The following is a 22,116-nucleotide window of genomic DNA, read 5'->3' on the forward strand; positions in this document are numbered from 1 at the left end:
TCAGTTTATGCATTTTTCTCTTTCTCTAGGCAAAAAATATGCTTAAGACTCAGAATAATCATAAATCAATACTTTTGGATGAGTTTTTTTTTTTATCTACACACAGAGTGAAGAATTTTATTTCACACCTGCAAGGTAGGTGTTATTATTGTCTTCATTTTACACATGAGGAAACTGAGGCAAAAAGAATTTAAGTGACTTGCAGTTAATGTCCAAGGCAGACATTAAATTCAGGTATTCCTGACTCCAGATGCAACACTCTATTCTACCTATTATCTTAAGGTCTTTTCCACTCTCAGATACAGTGTCTAGTTTTTAGTACACCTGAATTTAATTGTAGACATTCTGAGTTTGCTAGCAAGGGCCATCTTCAATCAGTAGTGTTGGGTTTTTTTTCATGCTTTAGAATGACAGTTTTCAGTAAGTCACAATGTCTTACTTAGTTCAAGAAATACTTGATCCTAGGAAAAACACATGAAACCCAGGGGATTGTGAGTAAAGTCTAGGGATGGGAAGTCCTAGGTTCAAATTTACCTCAGACACTTCCTAGATCTTTGACTCTGGGCAAATCACCTAGCCCCCACTGCCTAACTCTTCCTGCTCTTCTGCCTGGGAACTAATATATAATATTGATTCTAAAACAGAAGATAGGGGTTTCTAAAAAAAAAAACTTGAGCCCAGGTGCTCTCCTTAATTAGTGAAATAGTATTTGTTGTGCACATGCAATAAGATGCCAAATAAGCATATGGTGTATGTTTGCATTTTCTTCCTTCTAGATGGAAAGATGTGAACGTCTCTCTACACTATGAAATACCCCTTTAGCTCTTCTGCTAATAAGACATCACAAAGGATTTTGGATTTTGTCAGCATGAGAACTTTGCCTATGAAGATCATAGCCTATCTACTATTTAGTAGGAAATCCCAAGGCATACAAAAATGTAGTCAATTTCCCAGGGTCACACTGCTACTGTGCCGGAGAAGGGACTAGATCCCCAATCTTCCTAACTCCAACCCCATTTGTCTATCCATTACACCCTGCTACCTCTCTATAATAATAATAAAACAATAATGATCATCATCATCATCATTTCTTTTACATGGTTTTATATAGTTCTTTTATATGGACAGAGTTCCAAATTGCTATTCATAATTCCCACCTCTACTCTTTCCCATATCCAACTGAGCTTTCACTCTGCTTTAAGACTTACCATTTTATTCTTAGATCTGATCCTATCATTCTAGTTGAAAACCCTTCAACAACTCCTAATTGCCTGCCAAGTAAAGTTCTCTGCATTCAAAGCCCTTAATGATCAGAATGCACTTAGTAAGTGCCTGAATGGAATATATTGTTTGATTTGATAATAAAAAAAGTATGCTAAGGTTTCCAAAAACCTTTCTTCACAAAAAACCCTTTCTTCACAAAATTGTAGTTTCACAAGAAAATACTCATTTTATAGATAGGGAAACTGAGGCTCAGGGAAGTTAAGTGACTTGCTCAGTCATGAAACTTCTAAGTAGAAGATCTAGAGCTCATACTGAAGTCTGATTCCAAATCTAATGTCTTTCTCATAACAAATGCTCAGTAAATTTTAGTTGACATTAATGACTAGACACAGAATCTGCTCATTTGTCTTTCATCTGTAAATAATTATCAGGACTCACTAAGTCTATAATACTCTACAATGTGCCAAGATAGCAAGAAGCACATTATGTAAATGTAGCACATAAAGAAATTTTATATATGGTACTCACACAAAGTGGTAGAAAAGTATGAAACATTGTGGCACAACCCATAGCCTTAGGAGAGCTCACATCATCTGTGCAAAACTCAGGCACTAGGGTAAGATGTGGTCCATTGCCTTTGTCCCAAATATAGAGAGCAATCTGTTATAAAACAGATGATTGACAATGAATAAAGGAACATGATAAACAATAGGTAAAGCAAGAAAGGACTTAAAGCAACAAATATCTTGAGTTTGGTCTCATAAACATTAGAGTATTATTAATTGCATTGAATAATTAAAATACACTCATTATGAAGTCTTTTAGGTGAACCAATATACTGAGTACTAAAGGATTCCTAAATGGCCATGTTAGTTTTGTAAAGTAGTAAAATTCTCATCAAAATACCATAGAGAAATATGCAAGAAATCATTAGCCTCACTTACATCACCTGGGTATCTACACTTCAGCTGCTTTCTCTTTAAAAGAAAAACACATTCACAGGCAAGTCATCAGAAAGGGGAAAATGGCTAGTGTCCTCCCCCCACGATACTCACTTATTTTGCTTGCATTTTCTTCACTAAGGAAATTTATCTTTGAAATTAGGGAATATATATAACAAAAATGAAACCCAAAATAAACAAGGCCATAGTTTTTTTAAAAAGGTACCCTGATGCCCTTCATGAGATCAAGTCACCTGGTCAGGACAAATTTTGTTCTAAGGCAGAAAATAAAATATGCATGCATGACTACTGAGTCACTGCCATTGGTGTTTGAAAAATATTAGGAAAATGAATGAGAGAAGTGCTCAAGGGCAGGAGCATGAAATCTGTCATCCACATTTTTCAAAAGGACAAAATGAATTTTTCAAACTAGAGGCCAGTAAGCTTGATGTTGAATGCTGGCAAAAGTCTAGAATATAATCTTAAAGGGAGGGAGTCAATGCTCACTAAAAGAGAATATAGGTCATCAAGTTCAGTTATACCAGACTAATCTCCTGTCTTTTCTTGACAGTGTTATTAAACAGAAAAGGGGGAATGTGACAGGCATATTTAGTATACTTGGGCTTCACTACCTTAGTACTTTACAAAGTCTTTCATGATATATACTTGTGGACAAGATAGAGAGATGGTGCCTGAATTCAGAATTGGTTGAATTAAATAGAATCCAAAAAGTGATAACTAATGGATGGAAGGAAGTCTCTCTTTTTTAAAAAATGTCCATATTGGTCACTGTTGTAAGAGAATACTCATATAAAATCAAACCCCCCAAATAAAAACACAAATAAACTTAATGAAAAAGTTGTATGCTTTGATCTGTATTCTGACTTCAACAGTTCTTTCCTTGGAGGTGAATAGCATTCTTTATAAGTCCTTTGGAATTATTCCAGATCATTGTATTGCTGAGAGAAGGTAAGTCTTTCACGGTGGATCCTCCCACAATATTGCTGTACTGTGTACAACATTCTCCTAGTTCCACTTATTTTACTCTACATCCCATGTAGGTCTTTCCAGCTCTTTCTGAAATCATCCTCTTCATCATTCCTTACAGCACAATAGGAATTCCATCACCATCATATACCACAGTTTGTTCAGCCATTCTTCAATTGATGGACACCCCTCAAATTCTAATTCTTTGCCACCACAAAAAGAGCTGCTATAAATATTTTTATACCAGTAGGGCCTCTCCTGCTTTTGTTGATCTCTTTGGGATATAGATCTAGTAGTATTGCTGGATTAGATATGCGTTGTTTTACAACCCTTTGGGCATAGTTCCAAATTGCCTGGAGGGATATTTCTAATGTAGCATCACAGGGCTATGCCCCTGCCTTGAAGAACAAATTAGAAAAAACAACAAAATCCAATTAAGATGAAATTTACTAGGGACAAGTGTTATGGCATACATGTGAATTCAATAATAACAACTTAGCATTTATATAGAGCATTAAATTTTGCAAAGTGCCTTAAAAATAGTCTCATTTTATTCTCACAACCACCCTGTGAAGTGGGTGTAATCATTATGTCCATTTTATAGAGGAATAAACTAAGGGGAAAATGGTTAAACATCTTGCCCAGGGTCACATGGTCAATAAGTATTTGAGGCTATATTTGCACTTGGGTCTTCCTGAGTCTAGGTCCAGCATTCAATCCACTGTGCCACTTAGTTGCCTGCCTGAACCTGTGCAGGATGGGGGAAACACTGCCAGACATTATAGTCTGGCCCAGCTGCACCAGAGAGTGTTGCCATATATGCATGAAGCATGCATGAAGCATTTGTTTTAGAGGGCTCACAATTTTAGAGTTGGAAAAGTCCTGGGTGGAAGGGTGCCAAAATGGAATTTTTATATAGTGCCTACAAAGTGCTTTTTACAAATATTATCTGATTTGAACCTAAGCCTTAGAGGCTCTCTAATCTCAAATGAGGAGCCTGGGAAAGTGAAGCAACTTGTCTAAAAAAGCCAAGATTTAAATCTGGGTCCCCTGACTCTAAGTCCTATGTTCTTTCCACTGTGTCAATCTCCCTTCCTGTTCAGATGTGTCTTGTACCAAGGAACTTCTGAGCTTCTTTCCAACTCTACCAGAGGGTGCTTTTAAGGGTTATAATTAAAAGCCTGCCATAAAAGGTATTTTGTGTGACAGATAAAACAAAATGCTGAATAAGGGATACTATAAAACCTGCCAGAAATCCATGGTCACACAGGTGGTCTCAGAAAAAATGAAAGGTCTTTCTCAGGCTGGACTGTATATATGGATCAGCGAGATGGGAAGCAATGAATGTTTAATGTCTCAGGGATACCTGGTTGCTGCACTGATGCCAAAGTTACAAAAAGACACCTCTTGTTCCCCCAGCTATTCATTCCTCATTTACTTAAGGGAAAATATCCATTACAGTCATAGGGTCAGGGAATGTAAGGCAGAGCAACCCTAAATTCCTGCCAGGTCACATGGTGGAAAGAGTGTTGAGCCTAGTTCAACCCCTGCCTCACACATGTTCTAGTTGTGTGGCCCTGATCAAATCACTTCAACTTTGCCAGCCTCAGTTTCCTCAACTGTAAGGAGGAAATAATAGCTCATACTTCCCAGGATTGTTGTAAGGATAAAATGAGATATTTGTAAGGTGCCTAGAACATTTTGTTGTTTAGTCATGTCCAACTCTTCAAGACCCCATTTGAGGTTTTCTTGGCAAAGATAAAGGGGTGGTTTGCCATTTCCCTCTCCAGCCTATTTTACAGATGAGGAAACTGAAGCAAATAGGGTTAAGTGACTTGGCCTAAATCACACAGCTGTCTGAGGCTGGATTTGAACTCACAAAGATGAGTCTTTCTGATTCCCACTCTAGCACTCTTCTCACCGTGCCACCTAGCTGTCCCTGGAAGCTGGCCTATTGAAAGTGTTTAATAAGTACCTGTTCCTTCCCTCTTAGTTACCCCACATTACTTGCCTTTCATTGTTGGGTTAGATCCTGTTTTCCATGGCTCCAATATAGACAAAAGAGGGGATCCATGTATAAGCCCAAGGTACTTCTAGTTAAGACCACAAATGTTTTTGAACCAGGCAGCTGTCAGTCTATGGGATTTTCTGAGGCAGAGTAGGGTGGGAGTACAGCTCAGAGCTAGAGATTCTACTAAAAGAAAGGATCTAGGAAATGGAATGTTGCATATGGGGAAAAGCTAGCTGACAGACCAATTTGATGAGAACAGATATTGGGTGAAATAGAGCAATATAAGCTAGGATCAGACAGGCGAGTCAAAAGCCACATTTTTAAATGACAGCTGGAGGAGTTTCTAATTTATTCCAGAGGTAACAGGAAGTGACTAGAGATTTTTGAGTAAGGGAGTAACATGTGTTTTAGGAATACCACTTGATAGCTGTGAGCAGCAGACTAGAGAGGAGAGAGAGAAGAGGCAAGATGACAAACTAGGAAGTTCATTTCAATAGTGCAGACAAGGGGTAACAAGAGCTTGAAATAGGGTACAAATTGTATAGGTCAAGAAGAGGGAATGGATGCAAGAGATATTGAGATGGAATGGATATGACTTGATAATTTGTTGAATATGGAGTCTGAAGGAAGAGAAGAAGTCAAAGATGATGAGGTTATAAACCTGAGTGGCTAGGACAGATAGATAAGACTTTTATTGATTGCTTTCTATGTGCCAGATGCTATAATTTGTGATGGAAACACAAGTACAAGCAAAATAAGACTGCCCAATTTTCAAGGCTATATGGGGATAGAATAACTATCCTACAATAAAAGGAGGGGAAAACATCCTATCTTCCTTGCAAAACTCAAGAACTAGAGTGAGGAAACTGAGAAGGGGGATGGAAGAGGAATGGAGATGGAGTTAAGGGTGTCCATGTTGAGGTAAAGTGGAAAGGTCCAGAGAGATGGAAGCTGATCCAGGAGAGAAGTGAGCATGGATGTCATGGGCACCTCCTGAAATGGTGGTCCCAAGCAGGAATGAACCAATCACAAGATAGAGCTGCAGAGATGGTGATGCCATCAACTATAATGGGTTAAGTTCAAAGAAGAGATTAGTTTTGGAGGAAATATAGTGTTCCTTTTTGGACTGGTTATTTGATATGCTTACAAATGTCTAGGTAGTCAAAATGGCCTGAAATTCAGAAAAGAGATTGGGGTTGAATAAGAATTTGGAGCAGAATCAAAAGAGAGCTATACAAAACCAAAGGAAAGGGGCAGCTGGGTAGCTCAGTGGATTGAGAGCCAGGCCTAGAGACAGGAGGTCCTAGGTTCAAATCCGGCCTCAGACACTTCCCAGCTGTGTGACCCTGGGCAAGTCACTTGACCCCCATTGCCTACCCTTACCAATCTTCCACCTATAAGTCAATACACAGAAGTTAAGGGTTTAAAATTTAAAAAAAAAAAAAAACAAAGGAAAGAAGATGAGAATGCTGGAGGGTCAAAAACTGCAGAGATGTCAAGGATGATGATTGAGTAAAGGCATTTTAACCACATATAGTACCTCATCTTTGGGCTTTAAACCACATGCTATGTTTTACCTTTGGGCTTTAGAAACTCAAAACTGGATTTAAATACGCTGAGTACTGACTTCCCATGAGAGAAAATATACTACTACAAACTTAGAATTTTTCCAATACCAAAATTCTTCACAGATTTGATTAGGCAAATATTCAACTCAATGGAATATGACTTACCTCATGTTTTAAGTCAATTGTAAAGTCAGACTTCAAGGACTCACTTTTCAATCTCTTGGTAAGCCTGGAAAATGGAGGCAGTTAAATTATTTTCTGATAAGATAAAAAAAAAGACAAAAAAGAGTGAAAAGACATTGTACTCTTTAAATTTTTATTTTTTTAAAGATATTCTATTTTACCAATTACTTGCAATAACAATTTTCTACATAAGTTTTCTGAAGTTATACAATCTAAATGGTCTCCCTCCCTGCTTCCCAGAGCTGGTAAGCAATTTGATCAAATTTTTTAAAGTTTAAATAAGACTACGAACAATGTTTTATTATTATTAAAAATTTGTTATAAAGAATAAAATAAAAGCACACTGTAAGCCTTTCAGCCTGCTGAGTGGATAAAAACACAAATCATTTATTTATTATCATAAGAATGCCAATTATTGTTGCCATTATCATAAGAATGCCAATGATTGCCACAAAGGAGCCACCCTTAAAATGAGCATCATTTTATCATCTGCAAAGATACATATTGGAGCCTTTGAAAGATAATACAATGAGATTTTGTTTTAAACTGGATATTCTTTTACAGGAAAAAAGAAACTAAGAGAAGAAAAGAAAGAAAAAGGATAAAGGTTGAGATTTCCATCTACTATTTTTGATAACTCCAATATAGCCTTTATCTTTGCTTGTTTGGGAGCTTATGGGAAAAAAGTAAAATTTTAAAATTACTTTTGTTGGAAGTGTTTTCTTTTATTTCAAGCTGAGGTTCATAAAATGTACTGAACTAAAGGAACACTGATGGGTTTCATGATTACCATAAAATTGAAGAAATCCCATTTTGATATCTAGTTCTTTTAATAAATGTATACTATTGGCTTCATTTATAAGAAAGCCATAGCAAAAAAAAAAGTACTGTCTTTTATTCACTACTGTGAAATAGTATCTCAAAGTATAAAAACCTGCAAATTTTAATATGCTACTAATTATTTTTGTTCACTTGCTTATTACATCTTGACCTTGTATTTGGTCTAAAGTGATATATTTTTTAAAGTTGTGTTCTAAACATATGGAAGATAAAGTCATATCATAAATCATGAAGATAAAGATGACTCATAATTACATTTTGTTTAATAGTAGTTGACTTACAGATGTTATTTTGGAGACTCCCAGACTTATAAATAGCAAGCATAAAAATGTCCCTTTCAAATGCACCTTCTATCCCCTCAATCATGAGATTTATTTCCTAGTTTAAAAAAAGTAAGCAATCAAGCTATTCAATACTTTGTTTCCTTGTGCTTTCTTTGCAAAAAAAAAAAATAATAATAATATACTTTCAGCTTGAAAGGAAATAACAGATAGGAAGCTAATTACCCAAAATAAATAGGAAAATGAAAGCAGAGTGCCTAGTATCACTGAATGTGTTCAAATCACTTGTTGTAGATGACCTTCATAATTCAGATACTAAAAGCACTGGCAGATGTTAACTACTTTCAGAAGTATCTGAAAAATCATTAAGAATGGAAATGATATCTTGCAACTAAAAAAGAACAAATATTCTGATTTCCCTTTTTTTTAAACCCTTACCTTCCATCTTAGAATCAATACTGTAGATTGGTTCCAAGATAGAAGAGCAGTAAGGACTAGGCAATGGGGGTTAAGTAACCCTGCCCAGGGTCACATAGCTAGGAAGTATCTGAGGCCAAATTTGAATCCACAATCTCTGGTCTCCAGGCCTGGCTCTCAAAGCACTAAGCCTAGCTACTTCCATTCTGATTTTCAAAAAAGAGAACAGAATGAATGGAACGTGCAAACTATAGGTCAGTAACTTTAACTTAAATATTTAACATATCATTAAAGAGCTGGTTACGGAATATGTAGGAAGGGAAGCAAGAATCACAAAGGGTCAGCATGATTTTATTATGGAAAGATCATGCTAGACTCATTTTATTTCCTTCTCTGACAATGTTATTAATTGAAGGGTATTATGAGATAGAGTTTCTGAAAATAAAGAAGTAATAGCTCCATTGTAGCCTGACTACTTGGAGCACTGTTAAATTTAAATCTAAATACATTTCAGGAAGGTCATTGGTTAGCTGGGCAGAATCCAAAGGAGGTTATTGGTTAGCATTCAGAGGAGAGTAACTAAGAAGGGGGAAAAAATCTCACGTCCATGCCATAGAAGTATTCATTGAAGGAACTGAAGATATTTCGCCTAGATAAGACTCGGGGAAGACAGGATACTAGTCTTCAAGTATTTTAAGGACAGTCCTATGGAAGAAGGATTTAACCAGTTCTGTTTGGCCCTCAAGGGAAAGATTACAATTAATAAAGTTGCAGGGAGGCAAAATAAGGCATGGCATCAGGAAAAAACAAACTTTCGAACAAAGTTGTCCAAAAGTGGAAAGGGCTATTAAGGGAGGTGATGGTTCCCTTCACTAGAGGTCTTCACACAGAGACTGGGTGACCACCTGTCAGGTAATCTGTAGAAGGGAATGGAATGGGGCCACATGGCCACTGAGATCCCTTCGAAAGAATTCTGAAATGCCAATGAAATAAATAAAGGAGCCTCACTTTCTATCTCTATTACTTCTGTCTCTGGTCTTTCCTACTGCTTGCTACTGCTTCTGGCTTGTCTTTCTCTTCTCTCTTTTTCTCCCCTTTCTCTTTCTTCTGCTATTGTTGTAGTTACTTTTCAGGAAAATATCATTAGTATATTTCTCTCTCTCTCTCTCTCTCTCTCTCTCTCTCTCTCTCTCTCTCTATATATATATATATATATATATATATATAGTTCAGCTATATAACCAGTTCTATGCTTTTGTGGGCTAGCCTAGGACCATTTATGACATTGTTTCTGTGGGGGAAAGGATTGTAGAATTACAATTGACTTACAAATAAAATTCCAGACTCACAACTCATTTAGAAGCAGGGAACAAACATAATGATGTTTAAACTACTTTACGGCAGGGAATTCCAAAAGAAGTCAGTGAGTCTTTGCCATACCCATGCACACAATAACCACAGTTTTTGAAAATATTTTTTATTTGTTGATCAATTGTTTCCATTCTTGTCCAACCCTTTATGACTCCATTTGTGGTTTTCTTGGCAAAGATTCTGGAAAGATTTACCATTTCCTTCTCCAGCTCATTTTATAGATTAGAAAACTGAGGCAAACAGGGTTAAGTCCAGGGTACATTTCCATAAATCATACTGACTGCAACTCTAATCCATCCCTAAACATACATACAAATGTTGGGATAAAAATCCAAATTAGATATTATCTAGTTGAAGATAGTTCCCCAAAATGTTTAACATATAGCAAAAGATGTTCCGAAATCTGGATTCTGACATCTGATGAGATCTTTAGAAAGCTGCCACTTGGCTTCAAAAAATGCTCCCTTGACAATCGGCAATGGCAAAGCTCAAACCAGAATTTTTCAATAAGAGACCTAGTTTCTCACTCAATATCACTAAGCAGGAAATGCTTATTGAGTCCTCCAGTGAAATGATGATGTTCAGGCAGCTTAAATTTAGAGGCAGTTAGGTGGTATAGTGGAGAGAGTACTAGGAAGACCAGAGTTCAAATCCTCAGACACTTAGAGCTGTGGGACTCTGAGCGAGTCACTAAACCTCTATTTGCCTCAGATTCTTCAGCTAAAACATAGTGATAACAGTAAAGATTTGTTGTGAGGACCAAGTGAGATAATATTTGGAAAGCATTTAGTGCAGTGCCTGGCACATACTAGGTACTAGAAAAATGTTTATTTCTGTCCTCCTTCAATCATGGAAATGAGAGTAAAAAGAACTGGGAGAGGAAAGGAAGTGAGATTATGATTATTATATATCTGGGAATTTTTTCTGCCAGTAATTATTATAAAAATGAATATTATTTAGACACTACTAGAAGGTTAGAAGGGCCCAAGATGAGTCCCATGTCACAGCATCTTGAAGTCTGGAAGCAGTTGGAGACAGTATAGTACTTTGGAAAGAATCCTTGATTTGGAGGTCCTGGGTTGTGGGTTCAAATCCCAGATTGCTACCTTTGTATTCTGGACAAATCAAGTTCAATAAATCTCTTTGGGACTCAGTATCCTTCTACGCCTCAGTTTCCTCATCTATAATGCAGAGATTGTATCATAGGATCATAGAGCTAGAAGGGACCTCAGATACAGCTAGTGCTCCCATTGCACTCTAAATCCATGACACTAGCTGAGGACAAGAAAGAAAATGTACCCAGTTTCTGTATCTCTGGGCTCTCGGCCAGCTCAGTTTCATGTTTCTGCATATATATCTAAATAGGAGATGTGGATGGAGTGCTGGACTTGGAGTTCAAATCTAACTTCTGACATTTCCCAACTATGTGGCCACTTAACCTCTCTAAGTCTCAGTTTTCTCATCTGTCAGATGATAAATAACACTACCTGAAGGGTCTAGCTCCCAGGGCTATGAAGATTAGATGAGATAATAATGTATGAAAATGTCTTGGCATACTTTAAAGCACTATATATAAACACAAGCTATTGTAACTATGCAGATACAGATTTCTTTGCTGTCTTCTAAAGTCTATACTTTCCCATATTTAAATCATCTATCAGACTTCAAAGGTACTGCATTAGGTTTCATTTTCTTTTAAGATTTCAAATGCATTTGGAGGTTCAATTTTACTTTATTTTCAAGACATTATATTAGGTTCCTTATCAGGAGGTTACATAAAGCTCTGCCAATCTCAGAAGAAAACTACTTTACAGTCATTTCTTCATTTTCCAACCAAGCGTACTCCTTCTCCATCACATCCTGGGCCAGGTATCTCCACTGCCTCTTTCTGTTTCCTCTGTGTGTTATCTTCCTCCATCAGATAGTAAGCTCTTGGAGGGCAGGATCTGTCTTTCACTTTCTTAATTTGTATCCCCAATGTTTTAACATACTTCCTGGCACAAAGTAAGTGCTTAATAAATGTTTATCTTACATTCTGACAATTTTCAAAGTGTTTTCAAAGGCCTATATCATGATCTTCATAACAATTCTTTAAGATAGATAGATACAGAGATACATAGATGGATGGATAAATATATAGATAGACGATGCGTAGACAGATAGATGATAGATATATAGATCATAGACAGATAGATAGAATGATAGACATACAGATAAATATAGATTAGACAGACAGTCAGACAGAAAGACAGACAGATAGATATAGATAAATAGCTAGATCAGATAGAAAGATAAATATATGGATGGGTGCATAGATAGATAGATAGACTGATAGAATAAGTAAATAGATGATAGAAAGATAGGTTAAATAGATACATAGATTAGATATATAGATATATAGATAGACAGATATAGATAGATAGATAGATAGATAGATAGATAGATAGATAGATATAGATGGACAGATAGATAAATAGATGGGTAGAAAGATAGACAGATAGATGGATAGATAGATAGATAGATAGATAGATATAGATAGATAAATAGCTAGATCAGACAGAAAGATAGATAAATAGATGGGTGTGTAGACAGACAGATAGATAGATAGACTGACAGAATAAGTAAACAGATGATAGATTAAATAGACACATAGATTAGATATATAGATAGACAGATAGGCAGACAGATAGATAGAAAGATATATAGATGGACAGACAGATATAGATAAATAGCTAGATCATATAGATAAATGGATGGGTAGATAGATTAAATAGACAGATGATAGATAGATAGATAGATAGATAGATAGATAGATAGATANTATATATATAGTTCAGCTATATAACCAGTTCTATGCTTTTGTGGGCTAGCCTAGGACCATTTATGACATTGTTTCTGTGGGGGAAAGGATTGTAGAATTACAATTGACTTACAAATAAAATTCCAGACTCACAACTCATTTAGAAGCAGGGAACAAACATAATGATGTTTAAACTACTTTACGGCAGGGAATTCCAAAAGAAGTCAGTGAGTCTTTGCCATACCCATGCACACAATAACCACAGTTTTTGAAAATATTTTTTATTTGTTGATCAATTGTTTCCATTCTTGTCCAACCCTTTATGACTCCATTTGTGGTTTTCTTGGCAAAGATTCTGGAAAGATTTACCATTTCCTTCTCCAGCTCATTTTATAGATTAGAAAACTGAGGCAAACAGGGTTAAGTCCAGGGTACATTTCCATAAATCATACTGACTGCAACTCTAATCCATCCCTAAACATACATACCAATGTTGGGATAAAAATCCAAATTAGATATTATCTAGTTGAAGATAGTTCCCCAAAATGTTTAACATATAGCAAAAGATGTTCCGAAATCTGGATTCTGACATCTGATGAGATCTTTAGAAAGCTGCCACTTGGCTTCAAAAAATGCTCCCTTGACAATCGGCAATGGCAAAGCTCAAACCAGAATTTTTCAATAAGAGACCTAGTTTCTCACTCAATATCACTAAGCAGGAAATGCTTATTGAGTCCTCCAGTGAAATGATGATGTTCAGGCAGCTTAAATTTAGAGGCAGTTAGGTGGTATAGTGGAGAGAGTACTAGGAAGACCAGAGTTCAAATCCTCAGACACTTAGAGCTGTGGGACTCTGAGCGAGTCACTAAACCTCTATTTGCCTCAGATTCTTCAGCTAAAACATAGTGATAACAGTAAAGATTTGTTGTGAGGACCAAGTGAGATAATATTTGGAAAGCATTTAGTGCAGTGCCTGGCACATACTAGGTACTAGAAAAATGTTTATTTCTGTCCTCCTTCAATCATGGAAATGAGAGTAAAAAGAACTGGGAGAGGAAAGGAAGTGAGATTATGATTATTATATATCTGGGAATTTTTTCTGCCAGTAATTATTATAAAAATGAATATTATTTAGACACTACTAGAAGGTTAGAAGGGCCCAAGATGAGTCCCATGTCACAGCATCTTGAAGTCTGGAAGCAGTTGGAGACAGTATAGTACTTTGGAAAGAATCCTTGATTTGGAGGTCCTGGGTTGTGGGTTCAAATCCCAGATTGCTACCTTTGTATTCTGGACAAATCAAGTTCAATAAATCTCTTTGGGACTCAGTATCCTTCTACGCCTCAGTTTCCTCATCTATAATGCAGAGATTGTATCATAGGATCATAGAGCTAGAAGGGACCTCAGATACAGCTAGTGCTCCCATTGCACTCTAAATCCATGACACTAGCTGAGGACAAGAAAGAAAATGTACCCAGTTTCTGTATCTCTGGGCTCTCGGCCAGCTCAGTTTCATGTTTCTGCATATATATCTAAATAGGAGATGTGGATGGAGTGCTGGACTTGGAGTTCAAATCTAACTTCTGACATTTCCCAACTATGTGGCCACTTAACCTCTCTAAGTCTCAGTTTTCTCATCTGTCAGATGATAAATAACACTACCTGAAGGGTCTAGCTCCCAGGGCTATGAAGATTAGATGAGATAATAATGTATGAAAATGTCTTGGCATACTTTAAAGCACTATATATAAACACAAGCTATTGTAACTATGCAGATACAGATTTCTTTGCTGTCTTCTAAAGTCTATACTTTCCCATATTTAAATCATCTATCAGACTTCAAAGGTACTGCATTAGGTTTCATTTTCTTTTAAGATTTCAAATGCATTTGGAGGTTCAATTTTACTTTATTTTCAAGACATTATATTAGGTTCCTTATCAGGAGGTTACATAAAGCTCTGCCAATCTCAGAAGAAAACTACTTTACAGTCATTTCTTCATTTTCCAACCAAGCGTACTCCTTCTCCATCACATCCTGGGCCAGGTATCTCCACTGCCTCTTTCTGTTTCCTCTGTGTGTTATCTTCCTCCATCAGATAGTAAGCTCTTGGAGGGCAGGATCTGTCTTTCACTTTCTTAATTTGTATCCCCAATGTTTTAACATACTTCCTGGCACAAAGTAAGTGCTTAATAAATGTTTATCTTACATTCTGACAATTTTCAAAGTGTTTTCAAAGGCCTATATCATGATCTTCATAACAATTCTTTAAGATAGATAGATACAGAGATACATAGATGGATGGATAAATATATAGATAGACGATGCGTAGACAGATAGATGATAGATATATAGATCATAGACAGATAGATAGAATGATAGACATACAGATAAATATAGATTAGACAGACAGTCAGACAGAAAGACAGACAGATAGATATAGATAAATAGCTAGATCAGATAGAAAGATAAATATATGGATGGGTGCATAGATAGATAGATAGACTGATAGAATAAGTAAATAGATGATAGAAAGATAGGTTAAATAGATACATAGATTAGATATATAGATATATAGATAGACAGATATAGATAGATAGATAGATAGATAGATAGATATAGATGGACAGATAGATAAATAGATGGGTAGAAAGATAGACAGATAGATGGATAGATAGATAGATAGATAGATAGATATAGATAGATAAATAGCTAGATCAGACAGAAAGATAGATAAATAGATGGGTGTGTAGACAGACAGATAGATAGATAGACTGACAGAATAAGTAAACAGATGATAGATTAAATAGACACATAGATTAGATATATAGATAGACAGATAGGCAGACAGATAGATAGAAAGATATATAGATGGACAGACAGATATAGATAAATAGCTAGATCATATAGATAAATGGATGGGTAGATAGATTAAATAGACAGATGATAGATAGATAGATAGATAGATAGATAGATAGATAGATAGATAGATAGATAGATAGATAGATAGATAGATAGATAGATAAAGATACACAGTAATTGATTGAATTTTTTTATACTCACTATAAAGGAAAAAGTGAGACACAAAGGGGTCACAGAGCAAATAAGATGCAGAGCTGGGACAAAAACCTAGCTCTTTAACTCCTCTAAGTCTGGTGTGTCTCTAAGTCATGTCCAATTCTTCATAACTCCATTGGGGTTTTTCTTTGGAAAAATACTAGAGTAGTTTGCCATTTCCTTTTCCATTTCATTTTACAGAGGAGGAATTCAGGCCAGGGTCCTATAGCTAGTAAGTGTCTGAGGCCAAATTTGAACTTAGATCTTCCTGACTCTAGGCCTGGTACTCTTTCTATTGTACTTACCTGGCTGCTCAAGGGTAGCACTAACAATTCTTAATACAAGTCAGAGCCAAGTGAGAGATAGAACAATCTAGCTAATTCATTAAGCATTTAATAAGCACATCATAGGTACCTAACCAATGAATTAATATTTATTAAGCACCTACCATGTGCCAAGCATTGTGCTGATGCCCACACAATGAACACTATAAATTATAAACAACTTTGAAAATCTTAAAAATTCTTATCAGTGACTGACCATGAATCTATAAGCTGGATGATAAAGCAGGCTATCTATATTTCCTACCAGGGAGCTGTTGGGCTCAAGATACACAGAGACATATTTCTAGACATAGTACATAAATGGATCTGTTTTCTTCTGATCAAGCTTATCTGTTACACAGGTCCTAGTTTTCTTTTTTTCATTCGGGGTGTGGGTATTTGAGGGGATAGGAAAATAAGTTACCACATTGCCAAAAGAAAGAAAAAAGAATTATTGAAGTATTTTCTAAAAATGCACAAAAAGAATAGAAGGAAGACCACTAGGAAACACAGACAAGCAGAAAAGCTTTGAGAGTAAAAAATGTGCTGTATGATCTGATTCACAGTTTTACAAATAATCCCTTTTTTTCCTCTTTAAAAATGAAAACACTTCTTTTGGAGGCATTTGATATAGTTTGGTAGTTTAATATTGGTAAGCCTGGAATACAAAAACTGGAGGTTTTAAATAAGAGATTTGAACAAAAAACACAAAGAAAACGATAAAAATTATTTTTAAGAATGCCGATCATTTGCTTGGGGGGGGAAGGTTATTTGTTAATCAATCTGCAAGTCACGAAACTGATGTTCAAAAAAAATTGCCCATTTATTTCTTACTTGTTCACAAGAGGAAGACTAAGGGCCCAGCCTGCAGCAAAATCAGGAAATTTGAAAACTGTAGGATCTTCAGCAAAGGCATAATGGTGAATGATTGTTGATTGTTCATCATGTAATGCTTTTCCTAAAAACCACTCCTATAAGAAAAAAAGCACAGTATCATTGAATCATCCATTATATTATTTATTCAAGATAAAAAAAAAAAAGACTAGTTACATACTGAGAGAAGGGATTGTAGAACTTTCAAAATGTCTTATTTTACAGACAAATAAAACACTTTGCTTTATGGTAAGATAAAGGAACACAGTTCTCTGGTTAATAGAAGTTAGCATACATGGATTACCAATTTTCAAAAAGTCAGAATATGATATTATAGATCTAATACTAAAACAATAATGAACATGATTTACTCTTTCTTTGATGATTCAGTAATCACTTTAGAATTTGCAATGTGCCTCAAAATAATCTTTATCAACAGTGATTGTGCTTATATTTTTCTTTCTTTGTTCTTTGTGTTATAATCATTTCAGTTGTGTCCAACTCTTCATGACCCTATCTGGAGTTTTCTTGGCAAAGATACTAGGTTGCCATTTCCTTCTCTAGCTATTTAACAGATGAGGAAATTGAGGCAGACCTTGCCTAGGAACACTTAGCTAGTAAGTGTCTGAGGCCAAATTTGAACTCAGGTCTTCCTGATTCCAGGCTATGAGCTCTATCTACTGAACCAACCTAGTTTTTCTAGATTTGTGACTTCATTGCTATACATATGCTAGATTCACAATAAATTCAAAATTGATATACAATCTGACTAATAAATATAATTTTATTTGAAATATCAGAAGAGAAACAGAGCAGATACCTTTCACAGTTATGAGTAGAAGATGAATTCTTAATTAAATCAAGGAGAGGTAATTACAAATTGCAAAATAGGCCATTTTTGTTAAATACAATTGAAAAACAAAACTAATGCATTTAGGATAAAAAAGGAAGGAACAGAATGGGGGGAAAATGCTTTTGTGTAGACAATTGAAAAAAATGCATATGTCCAAAAGCCATTTCCCCAATTGATAAGTGGTCAAAGGATATGAACTGTTCTTAGAAGAATTACAAAATTCTTCAAATCACTTATAAGAGAAACAAAAATCAGATTGATCCTGAGATTTTAACTAAGACTTAGCAAATTGGCAAAGATGACAAAAACCAAAAATAATCAATGTTGGAAGGGCTGTCGAAAGCCAGGAATATTATTGCATTACAGCTAAAACTGTGAATTAGAACACCTATTCTGGAAAGCTGTTTTTGGAATTATGCAAATAAAATGGCTCACATCATATGCCCAAGGAGGTTCGTAATGAAAAAGAAACAGTCCATGTACACCAAAATGTTCAAAGAAGCACTTTTGTGGTAATGAAAAACTATAAACGAATTAGATGTCCAATGACTGGAGAATGGCTAAACAAACATGAATATAAAGGAATAATACTGAGATGTAAGAAACAGCAAAATAAACCATGGATATAGAAAAGCTTAAAAAGACTTTCAGAAAGCAATGCACACTGAAGTAAGAGGAAAGAAAACAATATACATAATGGCTGCAAAAATAGAAATATAAAGAATAATCATAAAATAATTGAAAATAATTGCCAAAAAATAAGCTTGACCCTCAAAGAGGAGATAGGAAAAGAAAACATCCTATTCTCCTTTGCAGAGGTAGGAGAATCCATGGATATATGACACTGCATATACTGCCAGATTTTTTCAATGTATGGATTGATTTTGCTGTTTTATTTCTCTTATTTTTCTAAAAAAAAAAGTCTTTGTTATAAAAAATGGTTTTCTGGCAGGGATTAATATAAAACTATGAACAGTACTGCTACTTACAAATAATGATGATCACTGAAAAGAAAATAGATTTCAAGAAAGCTTGGGAAAAGAGGCAACTACACATCATCCTATCATCTACAGATGATAGCATCTACAGATGATAGCAACTATAGATCATCCTATGAGCATTTAGTCCATCAGTCAGTTGACAAATATTTAGTAAGCACCTACTCTCTGCCAGGCACAGGGTTAAGCTAAGCTCTGAAGCACAACAGAAAGTCCCTAATCTCATATAACACTAGTTATCTTTTTATTTGCTTGAAAAAATGAAAGACTGATGAAGAGAAAGGGATTCTTAACAAAAAACTACATACTTTCCTTTTGAAAACACTAAAATATGATCATTATAGTACAGCTTTATCCATGCAAATTCTGGGAACCTAAATGTTTTTAGAGCTGGAAGGGACTTTAATGGTTACCCAGCCTTCCAAACTCCTTTTACAGATAAAGAAATCAATCCATACTGATTTCTTTAGTCATGTTAGTCATTTTATGGAAGAGAAGAGGAAAGAAGAAGAAGAAAGAAGGAAAAGGTGGAGAAAGAGGAGGAGGAGGAGGAGGAGGAGGTAAGCAATTTTCCTAAGATCACACAGGAGCAAGTGGCAGATGCTAGCAAAGAATGAGGGTGTCCTGACTCTCAGCCCAGAATGCTTGCTAGTGCAGCGTTCCACATCTCACTTTTTGTTCTAAAATTTTAGACCAAGTTGAAATTTGAAAAATCTCTCTGGTTTAAATGAAAGTCTCACAGCTATAGAATGCTTATTCTTTAATGCCATTTTAAAAATAAGACACTAAATTTTGAGAGATTCAGAAAAGCTGAGGATTTAATTAGGTTCTTTTCTATATTCTAATTTTTATAAACTTGTCCTGAACTTTTGAAATCATCACTCTATTTTTCACAAAAAAAGCAAAGGTGAGTCACCAGATCCTTTACAGAAATTGAGCTAAGGGTAATAGAAGGAATGATTTACAGATTTAAAAAAAAAAAAAAAAAAGCAAGTGAAGGTTATAACTCCAACATTCAAACTGAAACTTGAGAGGTCTAGGAGTTTTTTTGGTCTTGGGTTTTTTGTTTTCAGGTGGTTTTTTTTTTTTTTAACTAGCCAAAGAGGGCATCTCACATAACAAAAACTTTACATAAAACAGAAAAGCCCATCTTTCATGGCACATGGAGACTGATTGGTACTACTCCCTTCAAATTATGTAATATTTATTTTGTATATTCTTACGTTGTCTCCCAGATAAGAGTATAAGTTTCTTCAGGGCAGGGAAGTTTCATTTTTTTCTCTATATTCCCAAGGCCTAGCAATTGTATCTGGGACTTAGAATTAATTTTCTTTATTAAAATTCTATATATTAATACTTCATGTTAAAACACAGGGCCTGGAGTCAGGAGGGCCTGAGTTCAAATTCACTGTCCAGCACTTACTAGCTGTGACCCTGGAAATATCACTTCATCTCTGTTTGACTCAGTTTTCTTATCTGTAAAATGGGGATAATAATAACACCTACTTTTTAGGTCCCTAAGGAATCTAATAAGGAATTTTAGGAATCAAAAAAATTAATAATTGTAAAGTACTCAGTGCAAAGTAAGTACTACATAAATGCTAGTTATTATTATTGTATATAATAAGGTAACTAGTTCCAATCAGTTTTCAGCACATAGTAAGCACTTTATGAATATTGGTTATTATAATAGCAATTATAATACTTATGATATTATAATAATATATAATAATATATAATAATTAATATAATTGTGGTACAGTAGATAGAGCACCAGATTTGGAGGACAAGAAGATCTGAGTTCAAATCTGACTTCGGATACTTACAAGTCACTTAACTTCTATTTGCCTCAATTCCTCATTTATAGAATGGGGACACAGTGGAGGAGAAAATGGCAAACCACTCCAGTGTCTTTGCTAAGAAAATCCTCTGGACAAGAAGTCCATGGGGTCACACAGAATCAGATGGGACTGAAAAAAAACTCCCAAAATTCTTATATTTTCTAAAATAAGAAAACGGGTTATAGAAAACCAATGGAAATGTGCCAAGCAAATTCAATTTGATGACACCATCTCACTGGATTCATGATTGCTAGTGGACTGGCTTGACTGGTCTGAACATCCTGATGATGGTTCTTCTCCTCTTTGAGGAATTTATTATTAGAATGGACAGCTTGCTCAGCTGACTGTTGTGATTACCAGGTTGGATTGACTACAACTAAGAAGACACTAAAATTAGAAGAATGATAAAGAAATGGGCAATGAGGTGGCTTAGTGTATAAAGAGCAAGGCTGAAGGTGGGATTTGGACTCATTTTAGTTTGTTCCCAGAGAGATCCCCACAGGATGGTGGTGACTTAAAGATACCTGAGTATGGCTCCTGAGATCTTAACTGAGGTTAAGATATAGAATAATAATAATAAGAAGAAGAAGAATAACAGCTAACATCAAAGGGTGGAGAGCACATGGCAAGCCTTAAGTGCCTCAATGAAGAAGTATTTATTAAACACTTACTAGGAACTAAAAGTGTGCTATGTGTTATGACAGAATGCTCTCCACCTCCAAAGAAAGAACTGTTGGAGTCAGGATACAGGTGAAAGTATATGATTTTTCGCTTGTTTATCTGGGATTTTATTTCACAAGATTATTCACTTATAAAAATGAACAATATGGAAATATGTTTTGCACATGTATAACCCAGACTGTATTGCTTGCCAGATCCAGGAGGGAGGAGGGAAGGAAGGGAGGGAGACAATTTGCATCATCTAACTTTGGAAAACTTATGTGGAAATTTGTTATTATGTGTAATTGATTAAAAAATAAGTAAATAATTTTTTTCAAAAAGTGTGCTATGTGAATGTTAACTGTTATCATTCTATAGCTTTAACATATGTAAAATGTTTTACAAATATTAATTTCTTTATATCCTCACAATAATATAAGGTAGGTGCTATTGTTATCTCTATTTATAGACGAGGAAAATGAGAATATGAGAATTTCAATGACTTGCTTAGGGTTACATAGTTAAATGTCTGAGGCAGATTCTAATTCAGGTCTTCCTAGCTCCAAACTATTGGGAGTTAACTTACTGCAGTCAATTAGAACACTATCTACCAAAGAAAAGATATCTATAGAAAAAAATGTAAAAATTATAAAGTTAATGGAACTAGGAAGACTAAATTACCATGCTCTCACTGACTACAAAAAAAAGAAATAATCCATTTTATGTCTAAGTAGATGATTTCTTAACTCTGATTACTTCGTTTGTTTAACCCTCCCAAATGGCTAATACATTTTTAATATGCCTTTCATTGTTTAAAAATCAGGGCTCAGATAAGGCCTCTCATTTCCTAAGCCATAAACCACAAAAGGAAATGTTCAAATTGGAAGCAG

General features: G+C 35.3%; 1 protein-coding gene across 1 annotated transcript in view; it reads right to left on the reverse strand.

Moving 5' to 3' along the window:
- Positions 1 to 22,116, reverse strand: part of B3GLCT (beta 3-glucosyltransferase) — a 125,560-nt gene that overhangs the window by 24,808 nt on the left and 78,636 nt on the right. Inside the window, exons 7-9 of the mRNA XM_044668277.1 lie at positions 16,836 to 16,972; positions 6,897 to 6,960; positions 1,753 to 1,884 (exon numbers count right to left, since the gene is read on the reverse strand). Of these exons, the coding sequence (XP_044524212.1) occupies positions 1,753 to 1,884; positions 6,897 to 6,960; positions 16,836 to 16,972 (333 nt within the window). The remainder of the gene's footprint in view (positions 1 to 1,752; positions 1,885 to 6,896; positions 6,961 to 16,835; positions 16,973 to 22,116) is intronic.

Source organism: Gracilinanus agilis, chromosome 3 (genome assembly GCF_016433145.1).
Source record: "Gracilinanus agilis isolate LMUSP501 chromosome 3, AgileGrace, whole genome shotgun sequence".
Lineage (NCBI taxonomy): Eukaryota > Metazoa > Chordata > Mammalia > Didelphimorphia > Didelphidae > Gracilinanus > Gracilinanus agilis.